This window comes from Melanotaenia boesemani, chromosome 6 (genome assembly GCF_017639745.1).
Source record: "Melanotaenia boesemani isolate fMelBoe1 chromosome 6, fMelBoe1.pri, whole genome shotgun sequence".
NCBI lineage: Eukaryota > Metazoa > Chordata > Actinopteri > Atheriniformes > Melanotaeniidae > Melanotaenia > Melanotaenia boesemani.
In genome coordinates, this window is record NC_055687.1 from 4,362,685 (window position 1) to 4,381,285 (window position 18,601).

General features: G+C 41.6%; 1 protein-coding gene and 1 long non-coding RNA gene across 5 annotated transcripts; both read right to left on the minus strand.

Annotated features, from left to right (window-relative positions):
- Nucleotides 1–493: 493 nt before the first annotated feature.
- LOC121641727 lies at nucleotides 494–18,374 on the minus strand. The gene is made up of 3 exons (XR_006010784.1): nucleotides 18,364–18,374; nucleotides 997–1,004; nucleotides 494–598 (listed from the first exon to the last, which is right to left on the minus strand). It is a non-coding gene; the product is annotated as an uncharacterized LOC121641727 (long non-coding RNA).
- Nucleotides 1,688–7,272, minus strand: LOC121641671 (dnaJ homolog subfamily C member 28-like). Of its 4 annotated transcripts, none has more exons than XM_041987952.1 (3): nucleotides 7,150–7,238; nucleotides 6,300–6,457; nucleotides 1,688–3,526 (listed from the first exon to the last, which is right to left on the minus strand). In XM_041987952.1, exon 3 carries the CDS (start codon nucleotides 3,522–3,524, stop codon nucleotides 2,370–2,372), a length of 1,155 nt encoding a protein of 384 aa, XP_041843886.1. In that variant the 5' UTR covers nucleotides 3,525–3,526; nucleotides 6,300–6,457; nucleotides 7,150–7,238; the 3' UTR covers nucleotides 1,688–2,369. The 4 variants fall into 4 exon arrangements, with proteins under 4 accessions (XP_041843886.1, XP_041843885.1, XP_041843883.1 ...); XM_041987951.1 differs by having other exon boundaries at nucleotides 5,993–6,457; XM_041987949.1 differs by lacking the exon at nucleotides 6,300–6,457 and having other exon boundaries at nucleotides 7,150–7,272.
- Nucleotides 18,375–18,601: the final 227 nt, after the last annotated feature.

The window sequence follows — 18,601 nt, forward strand, 5'->3', positions numbered from 1 at the left end:
GCAGCTCCTGCAACCCTGCAGCCCTGCAGGAGCTCCCAGATTAAACTAAAACATGAGGAGGAAACAGTCTCCACACAAACTTTTTAATTTCATTGCAGCTTTTAATGCCACATTAAAGAAAAAAGTTTCCTCTTTGAGTTTAACTCAACACCCTGCATCATGTCTGCGACTTTAATCCAGCAAGCAGGATTCATATGAAATATAGTAAAGGCTTTTTAATGAACTCTGGGCTCATTCAGTTTCAGAAACCACTTTTTAAGCAGTTCATTAGCTTAATACCAACTCTGCTGGTTCAGATACAAGAACCTGTGACGATGAGGACAAGATGGAAACCACCAAAGAGCTTAAACCTCCCTTTTGTGGTAAAGTGTTGCCCTGATTCCTATGTTCATAATATAATTAAAATACCATGACAGAAGCCCTGATCCAGTTCTCGTTTCTTCATATTTGACTTTGTTTTAAATCTTTTAAAGTGGTCTTGATCAATAGTTCTCCATCTTTCTGAAGGTCTTTCAAAGTTTTTCTTTGGACATTTTCTGCTTTTTCCCTCATTTCCAGTCCAGTCCTGGTACATGAACCTTTACAGAGGAACTTAACTCTGACCTATGAACCCTTCCGGCAGAAAAAAGGCTCCTAACTCAAGAGAAGAACCAGAGTTGTGTTGACACAGACGACTTAGCAAAGAACCAGTTTAAACTGGATCTTTAGGCACTTTGTTACCAGCAGCCTGTAACAAAGACACATGATGTGTTCCAATTTCTTTACAAAAAGCAGCAAAGATAAGACAGTTTGACAGAAAATAGGACTTTAGCAGCAACAAGATGATTCCGAAAGAGCTCTAAGAACCACAAACAAAACCTCCAACAGAATTATTTAATCACCTCTATCTAGCAGCTAAATGAGACAAACAGTAGTTTATATGCACAACAACCTTCTGATATTTAGCTGATGGAGACTTGACTCTGTAGAAGACACATTTTCACCTGAAAAGGTCACTAACTCAACTTTGGAAACATTTTCTGTTAGAATAAACATGTAAACATAAAGAGGAAAACTCCAGAAGAGGTTTAACCCCTTCACACCTGTTTACTCCGTTTCTTTTTATCTAACTCATGTTTTATTCATTTACTTTTATTCACTCTTATTTATGTATTCGTATATTTTTCATTATCTCTCTGTCTTTATTAAACAATTGTTAATTTATTATATAATTGTATTTTATTTTATTCCAGTCTTTTTCTTTCTTCCTGTATTTATTTTGTTTTTATACAATTGTAAATAAATTCAGGTGTTTAAACCACAAAGAGGAATTTACAGTGATATGATGACGGGTTTGATGAGGTCTTAAGAGTTAAATTAGTTCTGAAACGGCACCAGTAACCAGTGTTGGGGGTAACGCGTTACAAAGGTAACTCGTTACTCTAATATACTACGTTTGGCAGTAACGAAGTAATACAACGCGTTACTAACTATATTTTGGTAATATTATTACAGTAAATGAGTCCGGTAATGCGTTACAATCCCAACTGTCAGTATAAACATCAGACAAATAAATAATAAAACAACCATCGCGCAACAGCCGAAAATAAATATGAAGTAGAAGAAGAAGAAGAAGAAGACGAGGGCGGCGGCTTTAAATTAACAGAAGAAGAAGAAGAAAAGGACGAGGAATGATGGCAACCGACTCGACATTTTCTAAGTGGGTTTACTCTCACTATTTTGAATACATCAGAGAAATCGAAAAGAACATTACAGTAAGATGCACTTTATGTGCTGGTGGAAGGCCAAGAGAACTGTCAACGGCTAAAAACAAGAGTTTGTATCACATCATGTCGTTTAATTCTTCCATATCATTACATTATTGTAATTCAGCAGTTCATATTAACAACTACTTTCTGATGCAACCTCATTAGACTTTGTTGCCACACACATACTATAATAATGAGGAACTACATTTAAATGAGAACTATTCACCATGACAAAATATTGCGCACCTTCATTGCGTAATGCCTTGTCCTAAATGCTTATTTTGGTGAAAAGTAACTGAAAAGTAATATGTTACTTATTACTTTATACAGAGAGTAATATTGTAAAGAAATGTATTACTTAAAATTGAAAGTAACTGGTAATGTGAAATATATTACACTTGGGAAGTAACTTTCCCAACACTGCCAGTAACAGACCAGAACCAGTAAGATCCAGTACCTGGTTCGTATTATAAACCAGGGATGGGCAAAGTTGGTCTTCAAAGGGTCGCAGTCCTGCAGGTTTTCTGCTGCTGCACACCTGCATCAGATTGATGGGTGTGTTGGAGCAGGAAACATCTAAAACCTGCAGGACTTTGAGGACCGGAGCTGTCCACCTCTGGTTTAATATCTCAACAAACTCTGCATCCAGGAGACGAGGCCCTGCTTGCTGGGTTTAGTCTTGGTTGCAGCGTTGGCTCTCTTCTTCTCCTCCTTCCTCCTCTCTCGCTTCTCCTCTCGCTCTTTCTGCCGCTCCGCCCGGCACCGCTCGGCTCCTTTCGCAGCTCGCTCCGCCTCTCGGGACAAGCTGAAGTGGACCATCTGCATGCCAAGCATGGGGACGATCAGGTTGTAGTCATCCACCTTCTTGTTGAGCTTCAGCAGCTCCTCCTGCACGGACGCACACAGCTGCTCCCACTGCCTCTGCTCCGCGGGGGTCATCTTCTCTCCGAGCCGGGCCCTCCCCTCCAGCAGCCGGTGTCGGATCTGAGCGGCGGCCTCTCTGATGTCTCGCTGCGTGACCACCCAGGGGGGCTGGTAGCCGTTGTCGATGAGGATGCGGTTGAGGTTGTGGGTCATGGGGTCGGCGTACGGATTGTGCTGGAACTTGTTGAGAGGTTTTCCAGCTCCGCTCAGGTTCCGGAAATCTCCGCGAGCCATGGATTCCTGAATCAGGTCCTCTACCAGCCGCTCCACCGCCTGGGTGATCTTGATCTTTTGGCTGCGCTGGCGCATGTCGCGCTCCACCAGCGCCCCATCCGCCGCCCCCGCTCGCTCATGCTCTCTCTGTCGGTAGTCCAGGACCTGCTCGGCTGCCCGGTCTACACGGATCTGCCGGTACTGGCGCTCTCGCTGGCTGGGCGTCCCTGTGCCCACGCCCTCGTAGCTGAGGTAGTGTCTGTGCTGGAGGGCCGTTCCTCTGGACTTCTCCTCCTCCTCCTCTTTACCTCCATTAGGCGGCATGGTCTTGCTCTGGTGGGCCAGCACGGCTCGGTACGCCTCTTCAACACGAGCAAACAGTGCAGCGTCTGCAGTTGCTGCCCCGGAGTCTGGGTGGTAGAGCTTGGCGAGGTGCAGGTAGGCCTCTTTTACCTGAACGGGGCTGCTGAGACCTTCGTCAGGAAGCTGCAGGAGCCTGTAGCTCTCCTGGAGGCTGCGGCTGATCCGGCGGTGGGATCCGAATGACCGGACCATCGGTGGCTGACGACACAGGATGAGCAGAAATCGGCCATGGTGGATGTCGCTGTGGGAGGCCAGGAGATAGAAGAAGCAGCTCATCTCTGAAAAAAAAACAAACAAACAAACCAGGATGTGATTCTGGATCAGAAGAAAAGACTTCAGCAGTTTCTCAGGAACGGTGGTGTATAACTCTGTGGGGTAGATTGTGATGGATAGTTTAATATTTAGATGAGAGATTGTTTGAGAGAACGATGAGATGAGAAAAGGTTTGGTCACTGTTGATCTGTGTGTTATTTCTACAAAGTTCTGTTAGTAATAAATTCTGCTTTCTTCTTCTGGTCGGCCTTTATGCTGCTTTATCTATTCAAACACTCATTTTAAATAATTTTAGCCTCATAATCCGACAACTGAGGCTGTCCTGGAAACATCGTGTCTGCACGCTGATGGGGATTAAAAGCTTCAGCTGCTACAAGCTTCTACATTATTTTAAAAGCAACAGGTGGAACAAAAACAGCACAGAATGGCTTGAAGTCTTAAGGGTTAAAATTTGTCTCAATTTGTCTAACTTGTAGATTGAAGATGGCAGCGCGGTTACATGCACCTCCGGTTCCAGGCTCTCTATTTACATTTGTTTTTATGTTTTTGTTTGTGTTTTACCTGCATGTTTAAGGCTGGAAACCTTAATCCAGTACGGAAGGGCTGACCTGCTGAAACTGGGGAAAAACTAAGATTTTTCTGCTTCACCACATCCAGATTTTATTCCACCTGAACTGCAGCGGACCACAGAGGCCCTCACCATCCCCCCTCTTTGACCCAGGAGTAAACAAAAGCTGAACGGGCTGCGTGTTAGGCTACAACCTAACCCAGACAGACCAGCTCTGCCCAGTCTCCTCCTCGCCAACGCCAGGTCTCTCGTCTCACCTAAAGTCATGAAAATCCTAAAGTGTTATTTAACACCGTTACTGACTTAATTACTCCTCCTGCTTCTGCTGTTCCTATTGCTTCAAATGAGGATTGTGAAAATTTCTGGCATTTGTTTTCTGAAAAAGTCAAACGGTGAGAAGCTCTTTGTCTCCATCAGCTGTGTTACTGTATCCAGTCCAGCTCCGCCTGTGATTATAGATGTAGATTATAGAGCTGGTCACAGTAGTTGGCTTAATGAAGGCATCTTCTTGCTCTCTTGATGCACTACCTACACCCCTATTAAAACATGTCTTCAAGGCTATTGGTCCCTGTGTGCTTACAATCATTAACTCTTCTCTACTGCCTGGTCAAGTTCCTGACTACTTCAAGAATGCTGTCATTCATCCACTCTTAAAAAACTCAAGCTCGATCCCTCTCTTTTTAGCAGCTATAAACCTATTTCACATTTGCCATTTATCTGCATTTATTTATTTACAGCTGCTTTAGAGACACATCATATCCTGGATCATTTTCAGTCTGGCTTTCACAGGGATCACTCCGCTGAAACAGCCCAGCTCAGAGTCTCCAATGACATCCTGATGAAGAACGATGCAGGTCACTGCTCTGTGTTATTGTTACTAGACTTGACCTCAGCTGTAGATCAGCCTGAGATCTGTAGACTCCATGATCTCTTCTATGAAGCAGCTAAAACGTCTTTTGAAACTTGCATTTGCTTAGTTTTTATTTTCTCTGTCTTATTGTTATTTTGTGTTCTGTTTTATTGTTAAGCACTTACTGATTTTTATCTTAAAAGGTGCAATATAAATAAACATTTACTTACTTACTAAGACTGACAGCTGTGTGACAATCTTCACCGAGACCTGGCTGGACAACAATAACCCCAAGGCAGTGGTAAAGCTAGCAGGAAACTCTGTTCTGTGCTGACTGGACTGCAGCTTTGGGTAAGAACAAACGAGGAGGTTTGGCGCTGTACGTTTACAACTCGTGGTGTACAGCTATGAACATTATTGGACCCTTCTGCTCCCCGACCTGAAACATCTGGCAGTGAAGTGCAGACCGTTTAAACTGGTTAGAGAACTCAGGTTTGTCGTGATCATAGTGGCCTACATACCACCTCGAGGTAATGCTAAGTTAGCGCTGGAGGAGCTGTACTGCGTGATCACCGGGCAGATGAACACTAATCCAGAGGCGGCTGTGATCATGGCTGGAGACTTTAACCACCTGGAATTAAAATCTCTTCTCCACAAATTCATAAACTTTCCTGCAACAGACTTTAATATATTGGAGCAGGTGTGTTGTAACACTCCAGGAGCATACAAGGCTGCAGCAGCTCCTCACCTCAGGATATCAGACCATATTTCTGTGGAGTTTATCCCTGCCTACAAAACCTCTGATATGCAGGACCAAACCCACCACCAGAACCATTCAGGTTTGGACTAAGGAGGCTCCCTCAGCCTTACAGGAGACAAACTGGTTTATAGCAGGGCCTGCAAAGAACTGAGCTGGCAAAACTCAGGTACAAGCAGCACATTGAGGAGCACTTCAATGACAACAACACATGTAACATGTGGAAAGGCATCAAGACCATCACAGTGTACAAGAACAGAGACCAGCAGGTCAGCCACGACCCCACTCTGACCTACCTTCCTACCTTGAACAGCTTCTTCACACGCTTCGACACTCCAAGCAGCAGAAGTACTGTTCACCCTCCAGAGGTGCAGCATCAGCCTGTTACCCTGCAGCTGCACCAAGTGACCTCCACCCTGAGGAGGATCAACATCAACAAGGCTGCGGGTCCAGATAAGATGTCAGGTCGGACACTAAAATCATGTCCAGACCAACTGACAGAAGTTTCTCTGGGAATCTTCAACCTGTCCCTGCAGCTTTCCACAGTTCCTGTCTGTCTGAAGTCTTCCATCATTGTGTCTGTGCCTAAAAAGCAACCATTACCTGCCTCAGTGATTACCGCCCCGTCGCTCTCACCCCATTCATCATGAAACGCTTCGAGCGGATCCTCCTAAAGCACATCAAGGACGCCATCCTGGCTGGCCTGGACAGCCTGTAATTGGCCTGCAGGGAGAACCGTTCTACGGAGGTACTGTTGACACCTGAAGATGTGTTTGCAGGAAGAATGGGATGTAAAAATAAAAAAATAAACACCTGAAACTCTTCATCACTTGGTTTCCTCAATGTTAAAACATCTTGTGGTGGGAGAAGGAATGGAGATAGTACAGAGCGGGGACTCTGATATGAAACTGGATATATTAATAAATTAAATGATATTATGCTAAAGTCAATTTTCTCTGATTTATGTTTCTACATATTATGAAAGAAAAACTGCACAGTTTGAGCGTTTGGTGGAGCCACCCATTTAAAAAGCAATGCCAGTAATGATATATATATATATACCAAATGAACTTAAATTTACAGGTGTTACAAACCAGGAATTAAGAGACTTTATTTAAATGTATAATAATATACACATACTGCTGCAATAGTAAAAAGCACAACATGAGGATTAACTAAACGAAACAGTAGCAAAAGCAATGTTTTCTGATGTTGGCTAAAGAATCAAGCTAAGTGCATATTATCCTGCTACCTGTACTATTAGTGCAGCACGTGCTCAATTTACGGTGGTTTTGTTAAGAAGATGTTAACAGAGCTATGAAAGGACCTAAAAGTTGACTCGGCCAGCCGGTTAAGTAACGCTCTGACAGCAGATGTTAGCTTAAACTTCCGCCATTCCCACACGTTTAGAGACAGTTAATAAGTAAAACGGAAAGAAAACAGCAGCACAAACCTGTTTATAACACATTCCTTCAAACTTGTTCACGTCGTGTAATCCACAAATTCACATTGAGCAGAAATTCAGGTCACCGTGTTGGTTTGTTGTTATGCAGCTCCTTCTTCTTCTTGTGTTTCCCTGCTACTGCTGCTCCACCATATTTGCACCACCGCCCTCTAGTGGCCCTCTACCGCCACTTCAGGGAATCTTAACTCCCCCTTCTTCTCGGCTTTGTGTTTATTGGCTGCCAGTCATACCTTTCGTCATACCGCCGCCTACCGACCACAACGTGTATAACAGAGACAATGGTCTGGATCGGGGATGTCGAACTCCGTTAAGTTCAAGGTCCACATTCATTCAGCGTCATTCCATTTCAAGTAGGACAAAAACAGTAACAAAACAGCAAAACAATCTATAAATAAAGACAGTCCCCATGTTTAAATGCAACGTAAAAGTTATCATGTTTATATTTAATTAACTATTTTAAAACAAACAAAAACATTATGAACAGCTGGGAATTTCTGAAGAAAAAAAAGCTAAATATCTTACTCAATATCTTACTCAAGTTACACATTTGCATATTTTACATTATTTTACAAGTTTATTTTATACTTCATTATGGTTATTTTTAATATACATTTATGTAACTTTATAAAATGAATAGTATGAATCTCATTCTTTAAATTTATACTATTTCACTTAATTAACCTTTATAAGCTGTAAAAAGATCTGGAACTTGCAGGTTAGATATGTGGTCTTGCCCTTTCTCCACCAAATTGTAGGAAGACATGTGCAACTTGATTTCTGCTTGCATAGAAACACCCTTTTCCCTTTGCTTTAAACATACATTGTTTGGCTTTGCTAACTTTCATGAGGAAAACAAATTATAACATTTATCTCATTATATATTTTGCCAAATGGCATATCCATTAATGTTGATACACTATTTGAAATCTACTCTTCTCTGTCTTTGCTAATGAGGTCAAACGACATATTAATATTAAACATTCTACTGATATGAAACCATTAAGACTTTAGATTTATGTCTTATTTTTCGTGTATTTATGTAATACGATATTCTGTTTTGTTTTGTTTTAACCCGTCTAGTCCAGCATTGTTCAGTCAAACTTGTGTAGGGAAAATTGATCATCAGAGCGAGAGGGGAGAAAGTTTATCTGTGACGTCATGTAGCCACAGCTGGGACTAACAGCTGATCAGTGGAGGAGCGCTAATGTCGGGAGGAGACTCCGCCAAACATTTCTGTCGCATTGTTGGCGAAATCGGGGAAAACTAAGACACATCCGTAAGAAAAGAAGGAAAGAAAGAAGAAAAGGAATAATTGACTGCTGCTTGGTTATTTGAGTGAAGTCCGGTGTAAAGCTCCAGGTGGATGTCAGTCCTTATCAAGTTGGGGAAAATTGGAATAATAAAGCAAACAACTTGACAAGCATCATAGCAGCAAAATGATAATCTGGTTGCTGTATCGTGCTGAACAAATTTGCTCTGCCAAGGGGAGGCCTATGGGTAAGGCTCCTCTTGATAATCTGATTAATTTATTTATTTATTCACTTTGAATCACGGAATCTATGTAATCTTGCTGGACCTGACCGGAGGGGACAGAAAAAGATGGAAAATAGCAAAAAGATGCAAAAGGCAAAGAAGAAAGGAGACAAAAACACCACAGACAGAAGGAAACGACCCTTCAATCCACACCATCACCAGACAACAAACTGTTACACCTGTACATGAACACGCCACAAAATTTCCTACAACTTTTACAAAAACAAAAACAGAAAAAAACCCTAGACAACCACCCGGCGTAAGCCAGCACACACCCCGATGTTCCAGCCGCACACCCCAAGAACCAGGGCGCCATCAACCCCCTCCCCCCACCTACTCCAATCTGCACCCCATATAACCCCACACTCACACCCTCCACCCTCCACACCCTGGGGGCATGGTGGGTGGGTTATTTATGAAAGATGACCCAAACCCAAATTTGTTTAACGTTGCAAATTAAAATTTCCAGTTTACTCGGTCAAATGCTTTTTCTGCGTCTAAAGAAATGACTGTGGATTCCAGGTTATGTAGAGTAGAATAATCTATGATGCTAATTAATCTACGCATGTTAGTAGAGGAATGTTTACCTTTAATAAAGCCTGTTTGGTCAGGATGTATTATTAGAGGGGTTATTTTTTCTATTCTTCTGGCCAAATCTTTGCTAGTTATTTTGAGATCTACATTTATTAATGAAATTGGACGGTAACTGGATGGAAGTGTCGGGTCGTTACCTGGTTTAAATAGTAGAGTAATATTGGCTAGGTTCATATTTGAAGGTATTTTTTGTTTTTCCCTTATTTCTAATATCAAATTGTAGAAGGTGGGTGCCAGCATTGTCCAGAATTCTTTGTAGAATTCTGCTGGGTAACCATCTGGACCTGGAGCTTGCCGACTGAAAGGGGGGAATCCAAGACCATTTTATTTCCATGTTTTAATTTTGGAAGATTGATGTTACTAAGAAATTTATCAATATTGTCATCCATCGTAGTTAGTTGTGATGTATATAATGTTTTATAGAATTCTTTGAAAGTGTGATTTATCTTGTCAGGGTCGTGGCTGATGTTTCCTTCTGGATCTCTGACAGAGGAGATGGTTGTTTTCTCTTTCTTTGTTTTTAATTGATTAGCCAGGAACCTTCCAGATTTGTCGCCATGCTCAAAATTCTCCAAGCAAAGTCATAAAGTCAGGATCTTTAAGTATTGATGTATTAAATCTCCAGTTTCGAGTTGCTGGTTTATTGCTCTTACTTCTCAGAGTGAATGATACTGGTGCGTGATCTCTAATACTAACAGGATGGATTCTGATTTCTGACATGTCATTCATCAGCGAGCTGCTAGTTAAGAAATAATCTAATCTAGAATAGTGTAATGGGGGAGCGTGTTGTGGTAAGGGGAATTAGCTCAGTTAGCCGGATAAAGCTGCCACAAGGTTGACAAACTCACAGCGACACTGGTACTGAAGATTCCACAGTGCGTGCTCTTTAATAAAAGGACATTCATCAACCATATAAAACCCGGTTGGACGGCTACTGTCTCATCATACATAAATAAAACAGTGCGACACAACAAGTCCGTCACAATGAGGGGGAAAAAGAAAGAAAAAGAGCTGAGTTCCCCAAAATGTCCGTCTGTAGTCCAAGCGTGCGCAAGACGATCTCCTCTCTTCTCGAAGCATCTCGCTGACGTCATCATTAGAAGACAACCAAAAAAAGTCTTAAAGGGCCATTCCACAATTACAACTGTTACATTATCCCCCTGGTGAAAAAAGGCTGTCCCCAGACGTACACAACAAGGGAACAGACTGATCACTAAGTGTTTCCATACATGGTCAAACATCTCAAGACCTTTTAGCCAAACAGGGTGAATGACAGCATAATATTGAAACATCTGGCATACATGACAGAGTCCCATACAGTGGAATGACTAACTAAAATGCACTAAAAAATACAAAAATGAAAATTCACAGATACACACATTCGGCGTGAAATCCCCATTTTTTGGAAATTGCTTTTTTTTCAATTTTTTTTTTTCAATTTATTTTTCTTTCTTTATAACAGTCGAAAGAACTCCACAACAAAACCAACAAAAAGATGTTTCAACATGACATGAACCGTGCAGAAAATTCAAACCACTGGCACATTTTAACAAAAAGCAAACAATGACAAACTCAGCGTCATTGTAAGTCAAGTCATCTAGTGTGATGAGGAATAGTCCACCTATTGACTGACCAACCAGACGTAACTCTGGGTGATGTTGATTAAATCAACTGGATCAGACTGGAGGTGGGACTCAGGTTTCTGGGCCTGAGTGGAATGAGGGGTCCCAATCCCTAAGTAATTTGGCCTGTCAATGTAAGGATCAGCCATATAGGGCATTGGAGAGGCAGCTGGGGAAGGGTGGGCAGACTTTCGGGAGGGGCCTGTGTCACCTGTATTAGTCTGGTTAAGCCAGCGTTTCAAAATGTTTTTTTAAAGGTCAAGTGAGTCGTGGAGGCATTGTTGAAGCATTTCAACCTCTGCACTTTATGTTCCAGGTTAGCAGAAGTCTGTCTTTGGACATTTAAACTATGTAAACCAAAGTCATCAAAAGGGTCGTTAAAGTCAGGATGAGTGGCCATAATGACTAGTTATTTAACTGAAATATCCTCAGAAATATCAGTCAGCAGAAAAAGTTGACTAAACTCACAGGAATGTGTAACCACTTTAAAAGATGATTGGTTCACCTTACAACTTCCCCAAAGGGGTGAGAGAGAAAGTTTCAAAACATGGGCCACATACTTTACACAGTGCCAATAAATAAAAAAACTGCAGAAAATTAGGCCAAACAGTACAATGGCATTTCTCACATATTTGAATAAAATTTGTTCAGCTTCAGTAGAAATAAATGCAAAAGATTAAGTAAACAAGATATGTCAAAGTTATTATTCACCTTAGTTCGTTTCCTATGTCCTTTAACTGATGTGTCCTTTTTTTTCTTCCAAAATCCTCACTTACTTGGAGAGAGAGACCATACCAGAAACAATTGCGTGAGATGATGGCGGTCCAGTGAATGCGAGTGCAGCCGCGTGGCAAAGAAGACGAGAGAAAGAAAGGCCAAATCCGAGCTGTCACTCTGCAAGCTCGAAACCCAGGTTAAACTGAAGATATCTGCCGTGTAGATGGTAAAATGGACGAAGAAGATGGTTTGGTGGTGTAGAACTCCAACAGGAATCCGTGTGTTTTTCCTACTGTCGGCAGATCTGATTGTGTGTGTTCCAGCGGTGATCAGAGGATTCCGACCTGTAGGCAGCTAGCATGTAGCACCACGTGCAGGGTGAGAAGTTCCCTTCCTCCCGACTGGTTTGTGCTGGAATATTCTCCCACAAACTTGCCGTCACCACACAAGGAAGAGAAGGTCCAAAAAAACGTTCCAATGCCAATTTGTAATGGCGAGCCGAAGGTCCAAGCAAAAAAATAATGTTCGGGCACCAATTTGTAATGGCAAAGTGAGGGTCCGAGGGAAAAATAATGTTCGGGCGCCAATTTGTAACATGGGAGCGTGTTGTTGTAAGGGGAATTAGCTCAGTTAGCCGGATAAAGCTGCCACAAGATTGACAAACTCACAGCGACACTGGTACTGAAGATTCCACAGTGCGTGCTCTTTAATAAAAGGACATTTATCAACCATATAAAACCCGGTTGGACAGCTACTGTCTCATCATACATAAATAAAACAGTGTGACACAACAAGTCCGTCACAACGAGTGGGAAAAAGACAGAAAAAGAGCGTGCATCCCACTGCTTCTCCGCATGCATGTGTATCTGCCAGCTGGTTGTGACAGGGATGTATGTGCGCTTGTGCTGTTCTGTGTGTGTTCCTGTGGATCATGAAAAGTGCTGATGTGTACATAATATAATGACAAGTGTTACCGTTAACCGTTAAAGGGTCGGAGAGAAGAAGTGTAAAGAGTGAGAAGAGTGACAGTGCCAAAGGAAAAAAGTAATTTAAAAAACGCATCTGTGCTGAGAGCAGTGTAGTGGAGACGGGCAGTGGATTTACTGTTAACTAAATGATCTTTTATGGTGGTTTCATGGATATAACATGATCTAGTGAGGAAACAGGAAAATTAAAGCACATACCAAGTCAGTAGAGCCACGGTACAGCTGTCCAGTAATAAGTCATTTATCCACCACGATGACAGCGCGAGCGCCTTCAGCGATGGATTTCCTCCTGATGGGAAACAGGACTCTCCGTCGGTCCAGAATCTCTCTCGGATATTGGTCGTTCACTCCAAAGTTGGTTCCCTTCAGTTCGCGGCCCTGGTTCTTCACCTGCTCCTTCTGTTTGAAGCTGACGAACTTCGCTACAATAGGTCTTGGTCTGCTGGACCCGGGTTTCCTCCCGCCGAGCCGATGGACTCTGTGAAAGGAGATGTTTTTCACTGTTTCCTCCGAGAGCTTTAGGTGGGTTTTGATGACATTTTCACCGTGGTCTCGGGGTCCTCCTCCATCTGCCCTGGAATCCCTGCAAATACCAGGTTCTCTCTCATGCTCCGCGCCTGCAGATCGATCACTGTTTCCTTCATCTTCTTATTTTCTTCCAAGAGACGGGTCAAGCCCTCGGTGAGGGATTTTACCGACTCTCTGAGACCGGCATTGTTATGACCCCTTTCAGTCCAGGGGATAAGGGTCAGTAACAAAACCGGACCGGACGTCCACAATGGTATAAAATAAACGTATTTATTCAATACACAAAAATTCCTATAAACAAAACTACAATTACCGGGTTCCAATAACAAACACTAACCAAAAGGAATTCCTAGAAACAAAAATATACCATGTCCGGTTACAAAATCAACATAAAGTGTCCTTTCTCAGGTTTAACAGTAATATTATACAAAACAAATAATTACTAATAACCAACTTAAACCTCCTCCTATTGAGGGTATTATCTAACGATAACAATGTAAACAAAAATGCAAAAACCACCTATAAACCAAATATCAAAGCACAAACCGAAAATCACAGATAGTCTTTACTTTAAACCAAAAGTCTGTCAAAAGGAAAAAGCTCTTACAAACACTCCAGCCAGTACAAACCCACACAGGGATACACATAGAATAGTCTCTTAGCCAAGCCGGCGAACTGCATGCCCAAGAACACAGTCGCCACAAGTGAAGGAGACTGCCGGCTTTTGTGCCCGAAGCTCCGCCCCTTCCAGGAAGTCCCAGCGCGGCCGTTGACCAATCCCAGCGGGGGAGAGGGGAGGAGAAGAGCAGCTCCTGGTGGAGATCGTCATTTTCTCAGCGAGGCACAGCTGCATCCACTTTTCATCATCAAGCTGACAGGCTCCATCACCAGACTGACAGGCCAGGGGCCGTAACAGGCATTTTCTACAGCCAGAGTTTCCACCTGCTTCTGGCTGAATTCTAGTGATTCACGTAGCGCCTGGAACTCCTTGTGGAGAATTTCTACCAGGCTCAAACACGCATCAAAACTTCTGAGTTTCTTATCTATAGAGATCAGAACATCCGTTGAGTCGTTCCCCGGTGGTGAAATAGCTCCAGGTGAATCCTGATTTCGCTGTCTCTTGGACTTGGATGAGGTGGAGGGGGTGGACGTGTTGTTTGGTTTCCCCATGACGATTCTGTCGTAACAACGATCTATAAAATCTGTCAGGTTGGCCAAATCCTCCCCGCTGTGCTCCAGAGTGTACTTTTTAAAGACACTAATTTCCGACTTTAAAGGATATTTTGATTAGGCTAGCACAAAATACAATTGAATGAAAGTATAAATGTTTGAACGCGCCTAGTTTGAATCTGCCGTCTCCCCGGAACTACGTCACCTACAGCATTAGCGTCACTTACCTGCCACCCAGACTCATCATTATCTGAGATGAGCCTGATGAGGGTGGTGTCGTTTGCAAACTTGTTCAGTTTTACAGACTGATGGCTGGAGGTGCAAAAGTTAATGTAGAAGAGGGAGAAGGGCAAGGGGGAAAGTACACAGCCCTGAGGGGATCCGGTGCTGATGGTAAGAGTGTCCGAGACAGTCTTCCCCAGCCAAACATGTTGGCTCCGGTTTGTTAGGAAGTCTGTAATCCACCTGCAGAGGGAGTCAGGCATGTTGAGCAGGGAAAGCTTGTCCTGGAGCAGAGCTGGGAGGATGGTATTGAAGGCAGAGCTGAAGTCCACGAACAGGATCCTGGTGTAGGTTACCAAGGAGTCCAGGTGCTGCAGGATGAAATGAAGGGCCAAGTCTACAAACCTGCTGGGCCTGAATGCGAACTGCAACGGGTGCACGCCTGACTCTGTTGGTAGATGTTAAAATTAATGGATGCATAAAAATTAAGGGGCAAGGATTAGCCAAACCCTGAACTATATAAAAGCAGCAGTCCTGTGAGAATGAAACCAGTCTGAACCCAGGTTCTGACTTATGCATTCGTTGCCTGTATTTTTGATGGTGTCCTAATAAAATGCACCCTCCTCGCACCTTGCTGTCTTCATAGTTTTTGACTCCAGACTGATCTTTGTTCACTGATAGTTAAGCTTCCGTTTGAAGCCTTTTTGAAGCTTTTGAGCCAGACATGATGTCTGGATAAATAGACTTCCTTCTGCATAAAAATACCAAAACAAATATAAGATGAAATAATACTTTATTGTCCGCTTGTATGCTACAAGAGTCTATAAATATCCATTAAAATATCAGCAAGAATAAAAAAACATATGAAAATGTGAATGTACACTTTATCTTTGTGTAATGTTTTAGGTGAAAACACATTTGAACTCAGTAGAAAAGCCAGAAAAACATAAAATATACCATGAGCCTTTTAAATCAATAACATTTTTTTTAACTTGTTTCCATTTTTTTTCTTTTTTCTTTAATAAACATTTTCTTGTGTCCTCATTTTCTTCAGCTCTCCCACAACACGTCATCAAAGAAGAAGAGGTTCTTGCCGGCCAGCCCTGTGATCTAGAGAACAACTCCAGCCAGAACCAGGAGGAACCAGAGTCTCTCCCCATTAAAGAGGAAGAGGAGGACTTCATCCCTACTAAGGACTCAGAGCAGCTGGTACTGAAGCAGGAGACTGAAACCTTTGCGGTAATTCCTATTTATGAAGATAACGACCTCTGTAAACAAGAACTAAACAGAGACCAGCAAATCTCTGACAACACTCCTGCTCATGAAAACAAAGATCAGGAACCAAGACAACATGTAGACTCAGGATCAGCAACATATACACGACAGAAGAAAAAGAAAAGAAGTAACAGGAACAATAAAGACGACTCTCCCTTATCAACGAGTTGGTGTAACAGTGATGAGGTTAATAAATCTACAAACTGTGTCATTTGTGGAAAAGTCTTTCGAGTATAATGATGAATCATGACAGAACCCACACAGGTGAGACCATATTCCTGTAAATTCTGTGGAAAAAGTTTCAGATGTGGTCGATACATACAGATCAACATGAGGATCCACACCGGTGAGAAACCTTATTCTAGCAAAACGTGGCAAATGCTTCATTTACTCATCACTGTTACATATTAAAGGCCATGCTAGAGAAAAACATGTACCTGTAAAACATGTGGGAAAAGTTAATTTCAAGTTGTAGTTTAAATACAAGAAAATCCGTACAGGAGAGAAGCCAAGTCCTTGTGAAACGTGCGGTAAACATTTCAGAGATTCTGCTAAACCGTCAGCCCACATAAGATTTCACACAGGTGAGAAGCCATTTATATGTGAAACATGTGGGAAATGTTTCAGGCTTCAGGAAATACTGGTGACCATAAAAGAAGCCACACAGGCAAAAGGCCATTCAGTTTTTACAATATATGCAAAAAGTTATATTCAAAGTGGTTCTTTAAATGAAAACTCACAGAGAAGCTGCTTCATCTTTGTACAACATGGTGAAGATTTCACATATCGTGATGCATCGTTGGTCCACGCGAGAATCCACACAGGTGAAAAGTCGTATTCTTGTTAAACATGTAGGAAAGGTTTTATTATAAATGTCAAAAGTAGACGCAAGAAAACTCACACGGGTGAGAGGCCACATCCATTTAATTTACTTGGTAAATATCTGAAATTTAAGTTCTTGGAGTTAGAAACTTATTTAGTTTTGAGCCACAAATCTGCGGAGAAAGAAATGACTGTAAAAAGGGTTGGGTCTCTACTGTTGTTTTCAGCAGAGATAAACTTATTTTATTCAGGAATTTTCAGATCTTTTACTGGTTATCTTATCACACCATGTCAGAGTAGGCATGGTTGGAAATGTCCATAATCTTGTGTTTTTTCCCTTTTTAAAATCAAAGTGTTTTATTTCCTGCTATTGAAATTGTAATCCAGTCCACCCATTTCTGTAGGCAAACCATTGACCTTGTGTGGTCTCTTTTCTGTGTATACATTGTAAATAACTTTACACATTTCCACTATCACAATGCAAAACTCTCCCAGTCTTACGTTCGTTGTTCCTGACCTCAAAACCTTCTCAAATTTATTTTTTTTTGTCTATCAAGCTTCAAGCAACACAGGGTAACATGTCACCACTGCAGTCTTTTGTTAATATTTTGTATTCTGTAGCATCAAAAGTTAATACCTTTCTTTATTTCCACCATGGTTAAAGAAGAAATAAGTTTAATAGCAAATGAAGGCAGAAGGGGATGAGAATAAAAAAAAATCTCAGGCAAGTTACAATAAAACTTTAGCCCTGTTCAAAGTCATAAAGTTATGTTTGAGTCTTCAGATTTGTAACTGATTTGTTTGTTGTTAAATCTGTTCTGTCAACAGTAACTTTTTCTCCTTTTTATTAAATATGCAAACATGGATGTGACATGTGTAGTATAGCTGAATATAAAAAACACATTTATCCAACACATGATCCACATGAAGATCCACACAGGCAAAAGCCATTTTCTTTAAAACATGTGGGAAAGGTTTCACTGTAAAATGTCACTAAACTGTACACTTGTCACGATGCGGAAAAGACGACATGCCCAAAGAGCAGACACAAACCACCGTTAACGCGTAAAATGAAAATTTAACCTAGCTTGCAGGCGTGACTAAGCAGAGGATGGAGGTCGTTACCAAATGGTTCTGTTGAGAAGGAGTCAGAGTTAAACAAATACAACGCAAAGAGCAACAACAGTCAGAACTTTGAATAATGAACCAGTCCTACTTGGTTTTAAAGTATCCAGGGCAGAGGGTTAAGTGGCCAACATCTCAATGTTTGTCACATAATGAAATAATTTTAACTTTTTTTTAATTTTTTTTTATCTAAGTTTCATTGCAATTTTACTGTGTTTAATTTTTTTCTTCATGCATTGATATAGATGTTGCTATATATGTCGATAACTCTCTTTTATATATTGAAAAACAACAAATTTCAAAGAAAAACAGCTTTCTCGTTCATACAGAGCATCTCTTCTCTGAATTAAATCAGCATTGTTAAATGAGAGAGGATTGCCATCTGCATCATTTGCATTCCAGTCTCCAGTGCTGTGCACCCAAACAACATCTCAGCACTCTTTCCAGCTCCAAACTATTCAATCTGAAACTCAGCTGCAAACCAGTCGCATCTCTCAAAGATGCTTCATCATCCCAAAGCTTGGAAATTCCTTCAGTTGCCTTCATTATGTCAGCATTTGTCCATGCTCTGTACACATACACATACATGTCTGGCTGACGATTTACACCTTCACCTGGATTTGGGTTTGGCACTACAAGATTCTTTACCAAGCGAAAGTCTAGCTTATTTCAAGAGAGAATACACACAAAACTGTGGGATTTATTTGCCATATTGGGGGAAAATTCATCATGTCTTTTAACAATAATAATAATAATAGTTACGAGCCAATTTTGGGGTATGAGAGGGTGCAACAAATAATGTAAGCGGTGGACAGCTGTTAAAGTTAAATAAACCAGTTTCTATTG

Bases quoted from the DNA above. Each gene is read 5' to 3' on its own strand.
- LOC121641671 (XM_041987949.1), bottom strand. From the start codon at position 3,524: ATGAGCTGCTTCTTCTATCTCCTGGCCTCCCACAGCGACATCCACCAT.